Below are 20,857 nucleotides of genomic sequence, written 5' to 3' on the forward strand. Positions count from 1 at the left end.
TTAGATGACATGTAGTTTAATGACACACACACACACTGCATGACACTGACTCTTGTGCGTGATGTTTTGCACATACACACGTTCATTCTCATAGGTGGTCCAAAGGAAATGGAGTCATGCACAAATCCTTGAAGACAATAGATGGGTCTCAATTACTGTTAATCAATTGAATTCATTTTTAGAATGTATTGCTTAAATTAATATTCTATCGGGTGGATACAACAAAAGCATATTGGATTTAAAATGAAAAACATCTGTCATTTTAGGGGGTTTACAGATATGGCAGAACATAATATTTAAAAATTGACAAGGACCTTTCATATTATGCTATTGTAACATTTCATGGCGGGATTGAATTACTTGAAACTTCTCATAGAGAAGAAATTACATCAACCTGATCTCAGGTAGCTGGCTAATGTTAGCTAGCTGGCTAATGTTAGCTCGGCTAGGGGTTAAGCTTATGAGTTAGGTTAAAGTTAGGGTTAGGGGAAAGGTTAGCTAACATACTAAGTAGGTGCAAAGTTGCTAATTATCTAAAATGCTAAAGTTGTCCGTGATGAGATTCGCACGCGCAACCTTTGGGTTGCTAGACGTTCGCGCTAGACGTTCGCGCTAGACGTTTGCTTTATACGCCGCCAACTAACCGCCCTCCTTTCATTTTTCCTTAAGTAACCTTCTGTCTTATGTAATCATACCAAACATAACATGTCATACTAATCTGGTGTCCCTGGTTTATGTTTACTAGTATACATGAGACCAGGCTGATTGCGTAAGTCACTAAATAATGACAATGACAATACTTAGGTGAATTACTGATAATCTGATAAACGTTCAAAAACTGATACCAGAGTAATAGAAATACATATACAGAGTTTGGCAAACTACCCTGCATGTTGGCACTCATTTCACTCACCTGAAGGACAACACATGGATAATGTTATTACACACAATACTGCACTATACATTAACTCTCTAAAGCTATTATGTGATGCAAAACAGTCAAGTGAAGTGTATCTCTGAACAGCAAACCTTCTACAGACATATCGTTTTGTGAGAACTGACTTTTCCTTGGTGTTATCATGGCAGTTTGGCACGTAATGACAGGCCCTATACTACATTCCTTTCAATGAATTGAAATAACTATTCTGTACATCTCAATCATTGTAGCTTAAATACTCTAAATACTAACTCACAGTTTTTACAATGATTGAAAGAAGCTAGTGTTAAACTGTTTAGCTACAGTGTACAGCCAATGCCCCTTTAGGCCATGGAGAAGCTGCTCTGCTCTTACTGCCTTGCTCTCTGACCTGTGCGAGAAGACAGGAAAAACAAACAAACATTGATGTTTCTGGTCGAGGTAGCTTGACATCAAAGTGGAGCAGACATCCTCTCTCTCTCTCTCACAGTTGTCTCTCTCTTGTTTGTCCTTCCTCCTGTCTGGCTTACCAAAAGCTTTTCAACATTGTTTAAATGTGCCATTCCTCGTCTTTAGAGGATGTCAAATGAGTCATCCTGGGAGCCAATCTATTTCTGTTGGCACTAACACTTCTGCTAACCGAATAAGTCCCTTAGGAGAGCAGAAGCTGTCTGAAAAGCCATCTTTGGCAGTCTGAAGGCAGTGTTGTCAATGTATGTGTGGACATCCCTTTGACTCACAGAAACTTCACAATAATATGAGGAGTCTTAGAGAAGCTGTTGAAGTAACCGTTCATGGGATTCCAAATACACAAGATCTATATGCATTTCTCCTGTACCGTCTCATTACTTAGCAACACATGAAGAGCCTGTTCTTTCACACATGACTGAGTGGTCTGTCCTCCCACACCAGAGGGGTCCCTGGTTAGGTTTGTCACCTCTCTCCTCCCATCCTCTGTACTTCTCTGTTCTGACAAATAAGAACTTTGGGGGTCTTGGACAGAGGAATTGCGGAGCCCAACCTGCTCTCCTGTGTGATGACAGCTTCCATCAGGAAGGTAGAGGACGACCTGAGAGGTGCTGGACACCTCCTTCAGCTCACGGGACACCAATGACGGGAACTCTTGTGAAGAGATGATGGAGTGGAGCTGGTGTTCATCAATGCAGTGGCAGTCCTGTGCTCCCTGTCTCTGCTGTCTCTGTGCTCCTATCTTACAGAACAGACACTTGATCTGCTCAATGAGCTTGAGGAGCACGGCCTTGCGGAGGAGGATGTAGATCCAGGGGTCCAGGATGGGGTTGAATGAGGCGAAGCGGATCGCCCGTAGATCTGGGTTCTTCTCCAGTCTCAGCTCCACCGGAGTCTTATAAATCTGGTTCAGAAACACTTGCACCTGCAAAGGAGAGGGAATAAATGGGATTTAATTGACATTGATGCTTATGTTTTTATACAGCTTTTTGACATCTACATCTGCAAGAGAAATGTAATTTAATCTGATTGAATTCTGCCCAAGGGGAACACCAGGTGTGGCACTCAGTAAAAACATACACAACTAACACACACACCACACATCACTAATGATGCCTATTTGTGTGGCGTGCATGTGTGTGTGCGACCGTGTGTGATATTTTACTTTTTAGTCATTTAGAAGACACTCAACCAATGCGACTTACAATTAGTGCATTCATCGTCAGACAGCTAGGTGAGACAACAACACATCACATATCAAGTACATTTTCCCTCAACAAAGAATTTATCAGCTAAGTCAGTGCTAGTACACAAAGCAGAATGAAATGAGTGTACAAAACATTAGGAACACCAGATCTTTCAGACTGACCAGATGAATCCAGGTGAAAGGATTCATGATGCCTTTTTGATGTCACTTCAATCAGTGTAGATTTGTATTTGTATGTATTATGGATCCCCAGTAGCTGCTGCCTTCTTGGGGCTCAGCTAAATTAAGGCAGTTATACAATTTGTAGATGAAGAGGAGGAGATGTTGACTTCAAGGATTTTTACGAATTGAAACATGGATTGTGTATGTGTGTCATTCAGAGGGTGAAGGGGCAAGACACAAGATTTAAATGCCTTTGAACGGGTATGGTAGTAGGTGCCAGGAGCACTGGTCTGTGTAAAGAACTGCAATGCTGCTCGTTTTTTCATGCTCAACAGTTTCCCGTGTGTATCAAGAATGGTCCACAAACCAAAGGACATTCAGCCAACTTGACACAACTGTGGGAAGCATTGAAGTCAACATGGGCCAGCATCCCTGTGGAATGCTTTCCACAACTTGTAGAGTTAATGTCTGGACGAATTGAGGCTGTTCTAAGGACAAAAGTGGCAAGTGCAATTCAATATTAGGAATGTGTCCTTAATGTTTTGTACACTCAGTGTACACAGAGTGTACGAACATTAGGAACCCCTTCCTAATATTGAGTTGCACACCCTTTGTCATCAGAACAGCCTCAATTCGTCCAGGCATTAACTCTACAAGGTGTCGAAAGTATTCCACAGGGATACTGGCCCAGTCTATGTCATGGAAAGATCAGGTGTTCCTATTGTTTTGTACACTCAGAACACGTATTACACTACTATGTACATAAACTATGAGAAAACAACGGACTCTAACTTACATTCACAATGTGCGTAAAATATCAACTCGTGCGTACATATAAATCGTGCGCACAAAGTTTTAAAATGGCCTTTCTGCGAATAGGAAAAATAAATAAAGTGGTTCACAAAGTGAGAAGAGAAACTTACAACAAGTGGAATGGAGCATATAAGCACCACCGCTGAGGTACAAATGAGTACAATCACCATCTGGATCTCTGCGCCGGCCAGATGCCCGAAGCTGCGTCTCCTTCTCGGTTCTGTGTTTCGTCCGGGGTCTGTCCACAATGACATCTTCCGGACAAACCGCCGGTGCATTCGAATCAGAGCACCGCATACCAGAACGTTACAGATAACTGTGGCTAGAATTAGAATCGAACTGAACCCCGCGTACATATATGAAAAGGCGGCATCGGTACTCACGTTGCTCCGCCACTCTATGAAGCACCAGGTTTGTGGGTACTGCTTTTTGACTTGTCCCAGACCCATGCTAGGTAGAGCGCAGAAAAGCACGTTGGAGATGTAAATAGCCAGAAGCGTCATGCCCGCCAGTCTCTGATCCACATAGTCGTTGTAGAAATACGCGTGGTTTATCGCCAAGTATCTCTCCACGGACATAGCGCATATAATGCTGAGCCCCGCTAGAGAGAAGAAAAGCATGATGAATCCAAAATACTGGCACAGTGGCTCCCCGCCTGGCCACGAGCCTTTCACATAGGTTGCGATGGTGACGGGACTGGCTAGGAGTGTCCCCAAAAGGTCTGTAACCGCCAGACCGCATACCAGCGTGTAGAACGTGGTCTCCTTCTGTTCTTTCCTGGATTTGCAGAGTACCACGATGGCAATGACATTTCCCACCACACCGAAAATAAACATGATGGACGGTATAGTCGGGATCATGATCCTCCCGGTCACAGTGTTGTTACTCATTTTAAACAAATATTTAGTTACATTATAGGCTGTCGTTAATATTTCCCAATAAGAAATACAGTAGATGCATTAGGCATGGTATCTACAAAAGTGAAGCGTATCAAACATGATTGAAATCTTCATCCTGAATGTGAGCTGAATCAACATATTCACAACAGAAGTTAGAACGCCTTTAAAACTGTTGTTTCGTTGTTCAGTTGATTTTGTCCAAGTATCTGTAACCCGTCGACGTCATTGTCTTATCCCCTGTCCTTTGACGTTTACAAATGACTGATCCATGTTTAAAATTCATGCTCACTCGTCTGCCTGTGTAATCTACAGTTCACTGATATGATTGAGTCTGTGTGGTTTTTAAATTCCCCTCTGCATGAACACTGCCCCGCCCCCTGCTCCAAGCCTCCAGCTGTCAATACCTCTTAGAAGTAGTTTGCTTCTTAAACGCACAAAGGTTTAGAGTTCCTCACTTTCCATGATTAGGCTATGCCCACAGAACTTCCGGGATGCTCTCTGCATATCTGAGATTTATATCATTTTTAAAATGTAATATTTCAGTACAGCACATCAGTAACATTATTGCAGCAGAAACAGAAATAACACGTTATGTAAGCAAAGGCCCGTTACAGTAGGTAGCTAGGTATAATTTATATTATTGTGTGGTTTCAACATAATAGGCCCATCAACGGCTTCCTAAAACAGAATCACTTATCACTTACATACGACTAATACATTTAAAATATATACATTTTAAACTTTATTTATATATATATATATATATATATATATATATATATATATATATATATATATATATATATATATATATATAATATCTGGACTGTATGTAAGCTATATATGTATATATAAGAGATGCTTACCTACAGTCCAGACATTAGATTACGGAATAGTCTAAAATATATAACAGAAATGTCTATTTACTGTTGTCAGGATGGCCTAGTTGTCTAAGGCACTGGACTCAAGGGGTGAATCCTTCTTGGAGATATGGGTATTCTGGTTTCCGAATGGAGGCGTGGGTTAAAATCCCACTTCTGACAGTGAATTTCCCTAAGGAACTCAGACTTAAACAATCTACATAGAGGACTGCCCCAAATGGTGAAAACAAAACACATGAAACGGGAATAATTGTTTTACACAGGTCATCAATGACCTATGGCTTTGAATGTGCTCACTTAATAGATGTACTTAAAAAAACAGTTTTTACTCTTTGTTTTATTACATTTTAGAATGTTGTCATTTTTCATTATTAGTAGTTTAAGTCATGCATATATCATACCTACAGTTCAGACTTCATGATAACGAATAGTGAAAAACATATCAGAATATTAAGTGCTTTAAGTTGTCAGGATGGCTGAGTGGTAGTCAAGGTGAGAAGTCTTTCTGGATAAACCTGTATATGGGTATTCTGGTCACCGATTGGAGGCATGGTTTCAAATCTCATTTCATTTTTTTGTTTTCAATTCTGTGTAGCTTAAGTCCCGCATGAATCCTACCTATAGATCAAACTTTATGTGACAGAATAGTGAAAAACAGAATAATTTTAAATCTTTATAGTTGTCAGGATTGAAAAGTGATACAAAGAACGGAAAACAAAAAAATGTTAAAAGGTAATGAAAGATATAGTAAAAATATATATTTTAAGGAATTTGCATAACTTAGTGAATTCTAAGCTAGGCATATGATGACCTGTATCAAACGATTATTCCAATTTCATGTTTTTTCAATTCTAAAATTATGACATCTATCAAACTATTAATCACTGTTCATGTGTTTTGCTTTCACCATTTTCAGAAATTCTCAGTGTTGACAAAAAGCAACTTTTATAGAAAAACGCTATGTCAACAGAGGGATTTGATCCCTCTCCTTCAATCAGACACCTGAACACCCATATATCCAGGAATACTTTCCAACTTGAGTCTGGCGCCTTAGACTGCTTGGCCATCCTGACAACTATCAACCCTTAAAATTCATATTTTTTCACGATTCTGTAACATAAAGTCTGATCTGTCTGATTGAAACATCCAGAACTTAAAAATTTTAAAAGCTAGGCTTAAGATGACCTGTATCGAACGATTTTTCCCGTTTCATTTGTTTTCTGTTCTCAAATTATGACATCTATCAAACTATTAATCACTATTCATGTGTATTCCTTTCACTATTTGGAGAAATTCTCAATGTTGACAAAATGCTTTTTTTTTGGAAAGAGGTATGTCAGAAGAGGGATTTGAACCCTCTCCTTCAATCAGAAAAACCCTATAACCAGGAATGCTTCTCACCTTGATTCTGTCACCTTAGACCACTCTGCCATACTGACAACTATAAAACCTTCAGATACAAAGAACGGAAGCCCAAAAAAATGCTAAAAGCTAATGACAGATATAGTAAAAAACATTTTTTTAAGGAAATTGCGGAGGTGTGTGAATTCTAAGCTGGCCATATGATGACCTGTATCGAACGGTTATTCACGTTTCCTGTGTTTTCTGTTCTCAAATGATGACATCTATCAAAATATCAATCACTATTCATGTGTTTTTCTTTCACTATTTGTCAATGTTGACAAAAAAACTACTTTTTAGGAAATAACTTTTCAGAAGAGTGATTTGAACCCTCTCCTCCAATCAGGAAACCCCTATAACCAGGAAGGCTTCCCACCTTAAGTTTGGCACCTTTGACCACTCGTCCATCCTGATAACTATGACCCTTTTTAATGGAATTCATATGTTTAAATGAATGATTAGAATATTCCACCCTGAAACCATATATGCATGAAATTGATTAGAATCATAAAAGTATTATTAATGATGTGTGTAGTTTTAGTCAGTAAAATTATAATAAAGGATGTGTGTAATTTTAGTCAGAATTAGGGTAAAACAATATATCTGTACAATATATCTTCTTAGTATCTTAACACAAACTGTCTGAGCAAAATTCGGTGCCGACCTTGCTAGGGGCCTCTGAGAGATTTGGGAGAGGGCAGTGTGTATCCCCTAATCTTGAGGGAGGGCAGGGAGTGCTTCTCACGGTCCCTAATCTTTGTCGGCTGGGTATTGATACAGTATGTGCGTAGGATACCTTCTGTTTGTGTGCAAAAGTATGTGCGTAAGGAGCTAGTATAAAATCAAAGGTTTTGTACAACGATCCAGCGCTCTCGTGAATAAACATTTGGACTATTTTAGCTGGGCCTCTGTCTGTTTCATTCAACCAGTATCTTACAAATTCTGGGTTGCAGACCGAGTAGTTTAATAGAAATGGGTTATGAACATTGAGAACATAATTCTCGTGACAATTTGGTCCTTCGAGCCGAATTCCAACACCTGTCCCTGCCGTCCGAAATTACCACACCGAAATCCGTGCACGGGCGGGTCATTGACCCGTAAATTAAAGACCTGTCCCCTGACATTGGGGTTCTATAACAGGCCGGTATATATCTAAGGTCGGCAGAGACGGTGATGGAATCTAACCTACATTGCTTTTCCCAGTCTACGAGACGAAGGTCAGTAAATCTTTATTCACGAATTATGGGGAATTGACGCTCGGGCTACATTCAGAAATATATTTTTGATTGTTTTTGTGTAGTTTAGGTGTTAAAAAATTCCCATAGGGCATTCTAACCTGTTGAACCATTTTTAGAATTTTGTGGAAAGGAAAAACACACATAGGTTAAGAGAATATACAATAGTAAATGAAGATAGCAAATGAGTAAGAGATTAAAGAGACACATACATAGATTGTGCAGGAGAGTAACTATAGTAATTGGATAACGGGAAAAGAGCACATACATAGATCATAGAAATACATAGACATAGATTGTGAGAATAAAGCATAGTAACTACAAGGTTGTACTAAACATGGGTAGTAAATCCTCAAAGGAGGTCCCGGAATTAACAGGAGATGAGAAATATATGCAGGGAAAAGATAAGAGGAACATCTATTTTGGCCCCAAATGGAGAAAAAACTATGAATTTGACGGACGTTTAAATATAGAAAAACTGGAATCAATGATTAAACAAATAAATAGGGTTTGTGGGGACAAGGTAGAAGAGCAACGGACAGAAGGGCTCGACATGCTCGTATTTGGCTGGCTGAAGCTAGGGAAAGAGCGGAGGGGGCAAAGAAAAAGGGAGCTATTAAGGAGGAAGAATTAGGTAGCCAGGAGCAGACAGAGAGGACTCCCACGTCTCCCACAGAGACATCGCCTAAACCCAAATTATACCCCTCCCTGGCAGACCAGGGGGAGAGGGGAAATCCAGACGACGAGGTGGTGGTGATGAAACGGAGTCAGCCGCATCAGGTGCCGCCCGTCCCGTACCCCCTCCCCCTTATGCTGGTCCTCGGGGAGCTAAGGGAGGAAGAGAGGAAGAGGCACAGAAAGGAGGACAGGATTTAGCAACCTTATTGAGAAAGTGTATAGAGGTAGAGGAAGGGAGAAAGTTGAGAAAAGTGGATAGAGACAGTCAATAGGAAGGCGGAGATAGATGCTTTAACTGTCACAAACCAGGTCATTTAGCTAGAGATTGTGAGGCACTGTGTAAACACTGCAATAAAGTAGGCCATAATCACAGAGTTTGTAAACAGAGAGAACAGGTTGAGTCAGAGCATCTGCCAGTAACTATCGGGGTAATTGTAGACAAAACATAAAGGAGGCCTTAAGGGGAAGGGACCTAAGAGAGAAGGGAAAAATGGACAGGATCAGATGATAGAAAATGTTTCAATTGCGATGAGACAGGACATTTCGCCAGGGAGTGTAAGGCTCCCTGTAAACATTGTGACCGAGTAGGACACTACCACCTCAATTGCAAACATAAGGGGAAGGACAGGCACGACAATCAGGAGAGAAAGAGAGAGGCAGAGACAACGAGAGCGAGATTAATGGGAATGCTCGCTGGGGAAACTCTTGGACCTTAAAATCAGGGCTATTTTCTGGGAATTGTCTCAGTAGTACGTGCCTGAGTTTACGACTACAGACAATTATAATAACAGGGTTATTTGCGTCTCTGTCACTATTGATATGTTTGGCCTGGAAAGATATGGTTGTTAGTGTTTGTTTAATATATAAACTGAATGTTTTAATAGCTGGTTTAGGTTAAATTGAAAGACTAATTCACTCTAAATAATAGCGAAGCGATTTCGATGTAATACTTTGTCTTGCCTAAATGATCTGCTGGAATAACGTATTGAGAATTGGGTCGATTTTAAATGGCTGGATCATAGAAGAGACAGTTACGTAAATCTAATGAATTCTAAATAATAGCAGAGAGATAATTGCGATAGAGTTGTGCCCATCGAATTGTGTTTTTATTCTTATGGATTGACTGATGTAGGTCATATATTTGGCGACTCACATGTTACTTTTAAGTATTGGACATTTCATAAGGGTGAAGCTGAAAGAGAAGGGACAGTTGTAAAGTTTGGTTTTAATCGTACGATAGCAGTAAGGCAGAACATGGTTGGATGAGAGGTTAAATTTTTGTCCACTGGTAAGAAGAGGAGAGTTAGTCGCGCCCACTAGGCTATATTTGGCTGTAAGAGATTCAGGTCTGAATAGTTGAATCGTAAAAGTTTTGTGATAGTTTCTGGTTATTGATTATTGGTTTGATTATTGCAGTAACACCAGTGAACTGGAACAGAAAGTTAAAGTTTCCATTACGTGGAACAATGTCAGGTCAGTAAAGTGGATTGCAGGTTGAGTTAATTTTATTTTACAGGGACAGTGAACATTAATCACAGTTGTGTGTGTGTGTGTGAGGCAGGGTATTCCTATCAAGCATTTTGAGAGACTGTTTGAAGAAAGACTGAATAGGTTTTAATGTTGAAAAGCAAGCTTGGGCTAAACTAGTCAAGTAGTAGGTGAATTTCATAGATTTAAAGTACAGTATTGTATCCAAGGGTAGCGCATGTTAAATTAAGTACATATAACCATTGAGGAAATTTAAAACTAATGATAGGAGGGAGTACAATGGAATTATCATTATTATTAGGTTTTCTTTGTAGTAAACGTTTGGGTCTCTGAATCGGGGTAGTATAATGAATGATGACCAAGTGGTTTTTTTCTGTGAAAAGGAGTGCTTCATTGTCTTTCTTTGGAATGTTTTCTGGGGGCTGTAATCTTGTAGGGAGCGAGTGAGATAGAGGCATGTGTCACGGCAGATTTCCTCAAACTATGAAACAAGGATCGGACCAATACGCAGCGTGGTAGGTGTCCATGGTTTTTAATAAGAAAAACTAAACATGAACAAAAATACAAAATAATAACGTGAACTGGCAATGAAACAGTCCCGTGTGGCACTGACACAGGAAACAATCACCCACAAAATACCCAAAGAACATGTTTCCCAATCAGAGAGAACGATAAACATCTGCCTCTGATTGAGAACCAATCTAGGCAACCATAGACTTACATAAACACCTAGAATGAACACAACCCCATAAATCTACAAAACACCCTAGACAGTACAAACACCCTAGATGAGACAAAAACAATACATCACCCATGTCACACCCTGACCTAACCAAAATAACAAGGAAAACAAAGAATACTAATGTCAAGGTGTGACAGCATGTTTCTACCAAATTGAAAAGGCCTGGAAATGTTTCATTTGTTTTTAGCCTTTAAGTTTGAGGAGATTTCCATGTTTCCTAGAGACGATATCTTAAAGGGGTACACACACATATAGAATATTAGAAGTTTATTTTCTGAGTTTTAATTAAACACGTGAATTCTTTAGATAAAGGGAATGTTCTGGGAACCTGGGATACAACATGTAGAAAATGTTTGATGGTTTTTCTTTAATTTGTATAATATAGTATGAAACACGACTCTAAAAGGGTGTTATGACTTTTGAACTCTATCGTGGCTTTCCTTTGTGGTCTGATCAGCCTCATGGGAGGGCCATTTGGATAATGAATGTAAGGTCATTTGTGATACTGATTTTAAGTTAATATGTGTAATGGATAATTATGAACGAGTTTAGAGTTCTTTGACATATTTGTAATTTCAACCAATGAGAAGAAAGAAATGACAAAGCCTTGGATTAATGGTAGACTTATGTTAAGTATTTAGAACCTAATCTAAGCCAACAGGACAGGGATATATGACTGTGGTGATTCAGGATCATTGAGAGCATCGAGATAACCTTAATCAAACTATGTAATAACCTTAGAGATAGCCACCATAGACAGGTGATTTTTCTAAAAATCCATGAGTTCAGACAAGGAGACAGTGAGACATTTAGTAAATCTTTGGAAACAACCCATATTTGATACTGACTGTTATGAGAAAGAGCGACAGACAGATAGTAGGATGGGCAGACGGAGAAGCCCTCCCCGCACTGCTGAGACCTTGATGGTTGAGGAGTAGCATGAGGAGAGAAGATAAAAGTGATACAGAATGGGTAGATAACAGTTACTGAGTGGAGACAAAAGGGGAATGAAAGCTTAGTTGGTTTCAGGAACTGAGGTGTTAGACACTGAACCATTGCCCAGAAATGATTCTGCACAACAGGCCAAAATAATAGCATTGACGAGTGCCTGCCAAATAAGATAGGGGAGAAAGGTGACTATTTACACAGACAAGCACATAGGCATTAAAAACCATACGAAGCAGCACAGATAAATCTTAAAGAAGAAAATACACTTGACAGTGAATTGCTACAGGATAGCCAAGAACGAACGCCCCAGGGAGAATTGGACATGTGGAAAATGAAAGGGACGATCCTACAAGATAATGTCAAACATAAGGATAATTTACTAATCTTACCTAAGTCACTGTTTAGATATGCGCCATTATTGATACATGGGCAGAGCCATGTATCAACAGGGGGGGTTAGGTTAGGACACACTTTGTGGCCTTTTGAATAATAAAAAATAAAAACAATTGTTTATGTATATAATAGATATAGCAAATGGGTAGAAGCGTTCCCAACTTACTTGGCGGACACGATTATGGTAACTAAAATATTAGGTCAAGATATTATCCCTAGAGTTGGTTTACTATGATCTAAGTCTTTAAATAATGGATGACAGTTTAGCTAATCAGGTAGAACAAATAGAAGGCCAGAGTTAAGGACCAGAACAAGTAGACATAGAAGTTGAAGATATACTAGCAGAACACATGAGAAGACTGTTTGTTAACCAAACCAAGGTTTCCAAGATTTTGTGTCCAACAGGTGAATTACAGGAGAAGGTGATTCACTCATTCCAACCAGGAGACTGGGTGTGGATCCAGTCTCTGAGGGGAATAGACTGGAAGCAGCCACAGTGGGAGGGGCCATATCAAGTACTCCTGGTGACAGCCTTCGCGGTGAGAATATCTGAAAGAGCTACCTGGGTTCATGTCACACATTGCAAGAGGGTAAGACACACTGACACTGGCGAACAATCACAGAGTTAGGAGAAGAACCGAATACCAATAAGGTTTGGAGGTCACCTCTCTAACGAAGATTCCCTAACCCGCCCTATCCTCCCTGTGTGCGTTCATAAAAGTGAAAGTAGCTTCTAGCTGATGATATGTTCTCTGTGAAAGGGTGGGGCTTTACAGGATTGCTGATAGGTCTGATCTGATTGTGGTCTGATTGTGGGAGCCATATTCCTAATACACCATGACCTATCCGAGTAGGAAGAAGGTGGTAACTTGACCCATAGTGTAGAAGATGAGGATTTTGTATTAACCAAGCATAAAAGATAACTTAATCTGGGTAAACAGGAAGTGAGAGTAGAGATAGGGAAGGATGTCTCAGTTGAGTTCTATGTAGACCAAATGGGGTCTCTGACCCCTTGGCAGTCTAGGACTGTGAGCCATTATGGAATATATATGTGCAGGTCCCCGTGTAGTTCATGGAAACAGGTCATAGCTCACACCGAGAGAGAGGGCTATATAAATCCACATACCCAGTATGGAGGAAGATGGAGTATAGTGAAGGTGAAGGTGAGGGGTTTTGACTGTAATCCGGAGCGAGGGAAGTATTGCATAAAGGTACGAATTACCATTATTGATAGCATTGGAGTTCCAAGGGGGGTGCCTGATGAGTTCAAAGCTAGGAATCAGATATGGGCTGGATTGGATTGGATTGGAATCAAGCATCTTCTGATGGTAAACTCTCAATAAAAATGTAGATTGGATCAATTATATCTACAATAACCAACAGCGTTTCATCAACTATACTAGAGAGGCGATAAAAGGGTTAGCAGAACAAACAGCTGCAACTAGTTCGATGGTTTGGCAGAATAGAATAGCATTGGATATTTTGCTGGCTGAAAAGGGTGGGGTGTGTGTGATATTCAGATTAGAATGTTGTACTTTCATCCCCAATAACACAGCTCCAGACAGATCAGTGACCAAGGCCCTGGCTGGTTTAACCAGATTAGCTCACGAATTAGCAGAAAACTCTGGGGTGGATAATTCTCTAACAAATTGGTTTGACAGTATGTTTGGGAAATGGAAAAATGTCATCATCACTGTGTTGTGGGCGACTTTTACCTGTATGAGTGTTTTGGTTCTGTGTGGATGTTGTTTGGTCCCCTGTGTGAGAGGTTTGATTACCGGGACTCTGGAGAGGTCAATGACGCAACAGATGGTGAGGTACGATCCGATTCCGAGCTCCGGACAGTGGATGACGAATACAGGCCTCCAGGCCTAGGAGAGGGCTCCATTTATATTAACTACGAGGAGCCAATAATATAAATAAATAAGAATAAGACTGTTTTTAATGTTTAAGACATGTTTAAGTTTTTATGAAGATTGTAATAAAAATCCTAACAGGAAGCGTTATATTTGGATATAGGCCTATAACAGTCATTGATGAATATCGAATGTACATACATGTATGTACATTCAAACTACCTGCCCTCCAGGACACCTACACCACCCGATGTCACAGAAAGGCCATAAAGATCATCAAGGACAACAACCACTCGAGCCACTGCCTGTTCACCCCGCTATCATTCAGAAGGCGAGGTCAGTACAGGTGCATCAAAGCAGGGACCGAGAGACTGAAAAACAGCTTCTATCTCAAGGCCATCAGACTGTTAAACAGCCACCACTAACATTGAGTGGCTGCTGCCAACACACTGACTCAACTCCAGCCACTTTAATAATGGGAGTTGATGGAAATTGATGTAAAATACATCACTAGCCACTTTAAACAATGCTACTCAATATAATGTTGACATACCCTACATTACTCATCTCATATGTATATATATATACTGTACCCTATATAATCTACTGCATCTTTATTTAATACATGTATCACTAGCCACTTTAAACTATGCCACTTTGTTTACATACCCTACATTACTCATCTCATATGTATATACTGTACTTGATACCATCTACTGCATCTTGCCTACGCCGTTCTGTACCATCACTCATTCATATATCTTTATGTACATATTCTTTATCCCTTTACACTTGTGTGTATAAGGAAGTAGTTTTGGAATTGTTAGGTTAGATTACTCGTTGGTTATTACTGCATTGTCGGAACTAGAAGCACAAGCATTTCGCTACACTCGCATTAACATCTGCTAACCATGTGTATGTGACAAATACATTTGATTTGCCTTTGTTAAAAGTATTGTTTTGAATTATTCTTGTATACCATTTATGTTTCCATATTGTATTTGAGGTATCAGTGTGTATTATTTAGTCATTAAGGGTGGATTGTTAATGGAATTTAAATGTCTAAATTAATGATTAGAATATTCAACCCTGAAAACATATAATTGTATGAAATTGATTAGGATCATAAAATTATTCTTAATGATGTGTGTAGTTTTAGTCAGAATTAGGGTAAAACAATATATCTGTACAATATATCTTTATAATATCTTAAACACAGACTGTGAGCAAAATTCGGTGCTGACCTTGCTTAATATGAATATTATGTTTCTATAGTTGTCAGGATGGCTGAGTGGTCTAAAGCGCCAGACTCCAGACTAGAATCCTTCCTACTTACAGCGGTATTCTGATCTCAGGTTTGAGGGAAGGGTTCAAATCCCTCTTCTGACAGAGCTTTTGCCTTAAAAAAGTAGCTCTTTGTCAATAATGAAAAATGGTGAAAGGAAAACACAGTAACAGTGATTAATAGTTTGATAGATGTCATAGTTTGAGAACAGAAAACACATGAAACGGGAATAATAGTTCAATACATATCATCATATGCCTAGTTTAGAATTCAATAAGTTACTCAAATTCCATTGAAAAATGTTTTTTACTATATCTTTCATTAGCTTTTAACATTTTTTGTTTATTTTTCTTTGTATCTTATTATCTATATGTTTCCATCAGACATATCAGACATTATGTTACAGAATCATGAAAAAATATGAATTTTAAGGTTTTGTGGTTGTCAGGATGGCCGAGTGGTCTAAGGCGCCAGACTCAAGGTGAGAATCCTTCCTAGTTACAGGGGTATTCCGGTCTCCGATTGGAGGCGAGGGTTCAAATCCCTCTTCTGACACAGCTTTTGCCTTAAAAAAGAGTAGCTCTTTGTCAAAACCGAAAATGGAAACAGGAAAACACATGAACAGTGATTAATAGTTTGATAGATGTCATAGTTTGAGAACAGAAAACACATGAAACGGGAAAAATAGTTCAATACATGTCATCATATGCCTAGTTTAGAATTCAATAAGTTACTCAAATTCCATTGAAAAATGTTTTTTACTATATCTTTCATTAGCTTTTAACATTTTTTGTTTCTTTTTCTTTGTTTCTTATTATCTATATGTTTCCATCAGACATATCAGACATTATGTTACAGAATCATGAAAAACTATGAATTTTAAGTATTTATAAGTGTCAGGATGGCCGAGTGGTCTAAGGCGCCAGACTCAAGGTGAGAATTCTTCCTAGTTACAGGGGTATTCTGGTCTCCGATTGGAGGCGAGGGTTCAAATCCCTCTTCTGACTCACCTTTTGCCTTAAAAAAGAGTAGCTCTTTGTCAAAACCGAAAAATTCTCCAAATGGTGAAAGGAAAACACATGAACAGTGATTAATAGTTTGATAGATGTCATAGTTTGAGAACAGAAAACACATGAAACGGGAATAATAGTTCAATATATGTCAACATATGCCTAGTTTAGAATGTTACTAAAATTCAATTGAAAAATGTTTTTTACTATATCTTTCATTAGCTTTTAACATTTTTTGCTTTTTCTTTGTATCTTAGATCTGCATGTAACCATCAGACATATCAGATGTTATGTTACATAATGTGAAAAAATATGAATTTTAAGGTTTTGTAGTTGTCAGGATGGCCGAGTGGTCTAAGGCGCCAGACTCAAGGTGAGAATCCTTCCTAGTTACAGGGGTATTCTGGTCTCCGATTGGAGGCGAGGGTTCAAATCCCTCTTCTGACACAGCTTTTGCCTTAAAAAAGAGTAGCTCTTTGTCAAAACCGAAATATTCTCCAAATGGTGAAAGGAAAACACATGAACAGTGATTAATAGTTTGATAGATGTCATAGTTTGAGAACAGAAAACACATGAAACGGGATAATAGTTCAATACATATCATCATATGGTTTAGAATAATAAGTTACTCAAATTCCATTGTCAGGATGGCCGAGTGGTTACAGAATAAGAATTTAAAGCGCCAGTGGTCTCAAGGTGAGAATCCTTCCTAGTTACAGGGGTATTCTGGTCTCCGATTGGAGGCGAGGGTTCAAATCCCTCTTCTGACACAGCTTTTGCCTTAAAAAAGAGTAGCTCTTTGTCAAAACCGAAAAATTCTCCAAATGGTGAAAGGAAAACACATGAACAGTGATTAATAGTTTGATAGATGTCATAGTTTGAGAACAGAAAACACATGAAACGGGAATAATAGTTCAATATATGTCAACATATGCCTAGTTTAGAATTCAATAAGTTACTCAAATTCCATTGAAAAATGTTTTTTACTATATCTTTCATTAGCTTTTAACATTTTTTGTTTCTTTTTCTTTGTATCTTAAGATCTGCATGTAACCATCAGACATATCAGATGTTATGTTACATAATCGTGAAAAAATATGAATTTTAAGGTTTTGTAGTTGTCAGGATGGCCGAGTGGTCTAAGGCGCCAGACTCAAGGTGAGAATCCTTCCTAGTTACAGGGGTATTCTGGTCTCCGATTGGAGGCGAGGGTTCAAATCCCTCTTCTGACACAGCTTTTGCCTTAAAAAAGAGTAGCTCTTTGTCAAAACCGAAAAATTCTGGAAACAGGAAAACACATGAACAGTGATTAATAGTTTGATAGATGTCATAGTTTGAGAACAGAAAACACATGAAACGGGAATAATAGTTCAATACATATCATCATATGCCTAGTTTAGAATTCAATAAGTTACTCAAATTCCATTGAAAAATGTTTTTTACTATATCTTTCATTAGCTTTTAACATGTTTTGTTTCTTTTTCTTTGTATCTTAAGATCTGCATGTAACCATCAGACATATCAGATGTTATGTTACAGAATCATGAAAAAATATGAATTTTACAGATTTATAAGTGTCAGGATGGCCGAGTGGTCTAATGCGCCAGACTCAAGGTGAGAATCCTTCCTAGTTACAGTATTCTGGTCTCCGATTGGAGGCGAGGGTTCAAATCCCTCTTCTGACACAGCTTTTGCCTTAAAAAAGAGTAGCTCTTTGTCAAAACCGAAAAATTCTCCAAATGGTGAAAGGAAAACACATGAACAGTGATTAATAGTTTGATAGATGTCATAGTTTGAGAACAGAAAACACATGAAACGGGAATAATAGTTCAATACATGTCAACATATGCCTAGTTTAGAATTCAATAAGTTACTCAAATTCCATTGAAAAATGTTTTTTACTATATCTTTCATTAGCTTTTAACATTTTTTGTTTATTTTTCTTTGTATCTTATTATCTATATGTTTCCATCAGACATATCAGACATTATGTTACAGAATCATGAAAAAATATGAATTTTAAGGATTTCTAAGTGTCAGGATTGCCGAGTGGTCTAAGGCGCCAGACTCAAGGTGAGAATCCTTCCTAGTTACAGGGGTATTCTGGTCTCCGATTGGAGGCGAGGGTTCAAATCCCTCTTCTGACACAGCTTTTGCCTCAAAAAAGAGTAGCTCTTTGTCAAAACCGAAAAATTCTCCAAATGGTGAAAGGAAAACACATGAACAGTGATTAATAGTTTGATAGATGTCATAGTTTGAGAACAGAAAACACATGAAACGGGAATAATAGTTCAATATATGTCAACATATGCCTAGTTTAGAATTCAATAAGTTACTCAAATTCCATTGAAAAATGTTTTTTACTATATCTTTCATTAGCTTTTAACATTTTTTGTTTATTTTTCTTTGTATCTTAAGATCTGCATGTAACCATCAGACATATCAGATGTTATGTTACATAATCGTGAAAAAATATGAATTTTTACGTTTTGCAGTTGTCAGGATGGCCGAGTGGTCTAAGGCGCCAGACTCAAGGTGAGAATCCTTCCTAGTTACAGGGGTATTCTGGTCTCCGATTGGAGGCGAGGGTTCAAATCCCTCTTCTGACACATCTTTTGCCTTAAAAAAGAGTAGCTCTTTGTCAAAACCGAAAATGGAAACAGGAAAACACATTCAATAAGTTACTCAAATTCCATTGAAAAATGTTTTTTACTATATCTTTCATTAGCTTTTAACATTTTTTGTTTATTTTTCTTTGTATCTTATTATCTATATGTTTCCATCAGACATATCAGATGTTATGTTACATAATCGTCCAAAAATATGAATTTTAAGGATTTATAAGTGTCAGGATGGCCGAGTGGTCTAAGGCGCCAGACTCAAGGTGAGAATCCTTCCTAGTTACAGGGGTATTCTGGTCTCCGATTGGAGGCGAGGGTTCAAATCCCTCTTCAGACACAGCTTTTGCCTTAAAAAAGAGTAGCTCTTTGTCAAAACCGAAAAATTCTCCAAATGGTGAAAGGAAAACACATGAACAGTGATTAATAGTTTGATAGATGTCATAGTTTGAGAACAGAAAACACATGAAACGGGAATAATAGTTCAATATATGTCAACATATGCCTAGTTTAGAATTCAATAAGTTACTCAAATTCCATTGAAAAATGTTTTTTACTATATCTTTCATTAGCTTTTAACATTTTTTGTTTATTTTTCTTTGTATCTTAAGATCTGCATGTAACCATCAGACATATCAGATGTTATGTTACATAATCGTGAAAAAATATGAATTTTTACATTTTGTAGTTGTCAGGATGGCCGAGTGGTCTAAGGCGCCAGACTCAAGGTGAGAATCCTTCCTAGTTACAGGGGTATTCTGGTCTCCGATTGGAGGCGAGGGTTCAAATCCCTCTTCTGACACAGCTTTTGCCTTAAAAAAGAGTAGCTCTTTGTCAAAACCGAAAATGGAAACAGGAAAACACATGAACAGTGGTTAATAGTTTGATAGATGTCATAGTTTGAGAACAGAAAACACATGAAACGGGAATAATAGTTCAATGCATGTCAACATATGCCTAGTTTAGAATTCAATAAGTTACTCAAATTCCATTGAAAAATGTTTTTACTATATCTTTCATTAGCTTTTAACATTTTTTGTTTCTTTTTCTTTGTATCTTAAGATCTGCATGTAACCATCAGACATATCAGATGTTATGTTACATAACCGTGAAAAAATATGAATTTTAAAGTTTTGTAGTTGTCAGGATGGCCGAGTGGTCTAAGGCGCCAGACTCAAGGTGAGAATCCTTCCTAGTTACAGGGGTATTCTGGTCTCCGATTGGAGGCGAGGATTCAAATCCCTCTTCAGACACAGCTTCTGCCTTTAAAAAGAGTAGCTCTTTGTCAAAACCGAAAAATTCTCCAAATGGTGAAAGGAAAACACATGAACAGTGATTAATAGTTTGATAGATGTCATAGTTTGAGAACAGAAAACACATGAAACGGGAATAATAGTTCAATACATATCATCATATGCCTAGTTTAGAATTCAATAAGTTACTCAAATTCCATTGAAAAATGTTTTTTACTATATCTTTCATTAGCTTTTAACATTTTTTGTTTATTTTTCTTTGTATCTTAAGATCTGCATGTAACCATCAGACATATCAGATGTTATGTTACATAATCGTGAAAAAATATGAATTTTAAGGTTTTGTAGTTGTCAGGATGGCCGAGTGGTCTAAGGCGCCAGACTCAAGGTGAGAATCCTTCCTAGTTACAGGGGTATTCTGGTCTCCGATTGGAGGCGAGGGTTCAAATCCCTCTTCTGACACAGCTTTTGCCTTAAAAAAGAGTAGCTCTTTGTCAAAACCGAAAAATTCTCCAAATGGAAACAGGAAAACACATGAACAGTGATTAATAGTTTGATAGATGTCATAGTTTGAGAACAGAAAACACATGAAACGGGAATAATA

General features: G+C 38.3%; 1 protein-coding gene and 6 non-coding genes across 7 annotated transcripts; 6 read left to right on the forward strand and 1 right to left on the reverse strand.

Annotated features, from left to right (window-relative positions):
• LOC139389416 (prostaglandin E2 receptor EP4 subtype-like) lies at positions 1-4,783 on the reverse strand. The gene is made up of 2 exons (XM_071136159.1): positions 3,677-4,783; positions 1-2,309 (listed from the first exon to the last, which is right to left on the reverse strand). The coding sequence occupies exons 1-2, from the start codon at positions 4,454-4,456 to the stop codon at positions 1,734-1,736; spliced, it is 1,356 nt and encodes a 451-aa protein (XP_070992260.1). The 5' UTR covers positions 4,457-4,783; the 3' UTR covers positions 1-1,733.
• Positions 4,784-16,267: 11,484 nt separating this feature from the next.
• Positions 16,268-16,379, forward strand: trnal-caa (transfer RNA leucine (anticodon CAA)). Its single transcript has 2 exons — positions 16,268-16,305; positions 16,334-16,379. It is a non-coding gene; the product is annotated as a tRNA-Leu (tRNA).
• A 338-nt stretch (positions 16,380-16,717) lies between these two features.
• On the forward strand, positions 16,718-16,829 carry trnal-caa (transfer RNA leucine (anticodon CAA)). The gene is made up of 2 exons: positions 16,718-16,755; positions 16,784-16,829. It is a non-coding gene; the product is annotated as a tRNA-Leu (tRNA).
• Positions 16,830-17,502: 673 nt separating this feature from the next.
• On the forward strand, positions 17,503-17,614 carry trnal-caa (transfer RNA leucine (anticodon CAA)). Its single transcript has 2 exons — positions 17,503-17,540; positions 17,569-17,614. It is a non-coding gene; the product is annotated as a tRNA-Leu (tRNA).
• A 1,265-nt stretch (positions 17,615-18,879) lies between these two features.
• On the forward strand, positions 18,880-18,991 carry trnal-caa (transfer RNA leucine (anticodon CAA)). Its single transcript has 2 exons — positions 18,880-18,917; positions 18,946-18,991. It is a non-coding gene; the product is annotated as a tRNA-Leu (tRNA).
• Positions 18,992-19,690: 699 nt separating this feature from the next.
• On the forward strand, positions 19,691-19,802 carry trnal-caa (transfer RNA leucine (anticodon CAA)). Its single transcript has 2 exons — positions 19,691-19,728; positions 19,757-19,802. It is a non-coding gene; the product is annotated as a tRNA-Leu (tRNA).
• An 801-nt stretch (positions 19,803-20,603) lies between these two features.
• trnal-caa (transfer RNA leucine (anticodon CAA)) lies at positions 20,604-20,715 on the forward strand. The gene is made up of 2 exons: positions 20,604-20,641; positions 20,670-20,715. It is a non-coding gene; the product is annotated as a tRNA-Leu (tRNA).
• The last annotated feature ends 142 nt before the right edge of the window (positions 20,716-20,857 follow it).

This window comes from Oncorhynchus clarkii, chromosome 30, assembly GCF_045791955.1.
Source record: "Oncorhynchus clarkii lewisi isolate Uvic-CL-2024 chromosome 30, UVic_Ocla_1.0, whole genome shotgun sequence".
In the NCBI taxonomy this organism is placed as follows: domain Eukaryota; kingdom Metazoa; phylum Chordata; class Actinopteri; order Salmoniformes; family Salmonidae; genus Oncorhynchus; species Oncorhynchus clarkii.

What these genes read in the sequence shown, in the direction of transcription:
- LOC139389416 (XM_071136159.1), bottom strand. Translation starts at nt 4,456, where the DNA reads ATGAGTAACAACACTGTGACCGGGAGGATCATGATCCCGACTATACCG. An exon ending in TATGCTCCATTCCACTTGTT is followed by an intron (nt 2,310 to 3,676) that starts GTAAGTTTCTCT and finishes TCTCCTTTGCAG; the next exon opens with GTGCAAGTGTTTCTGAACCA.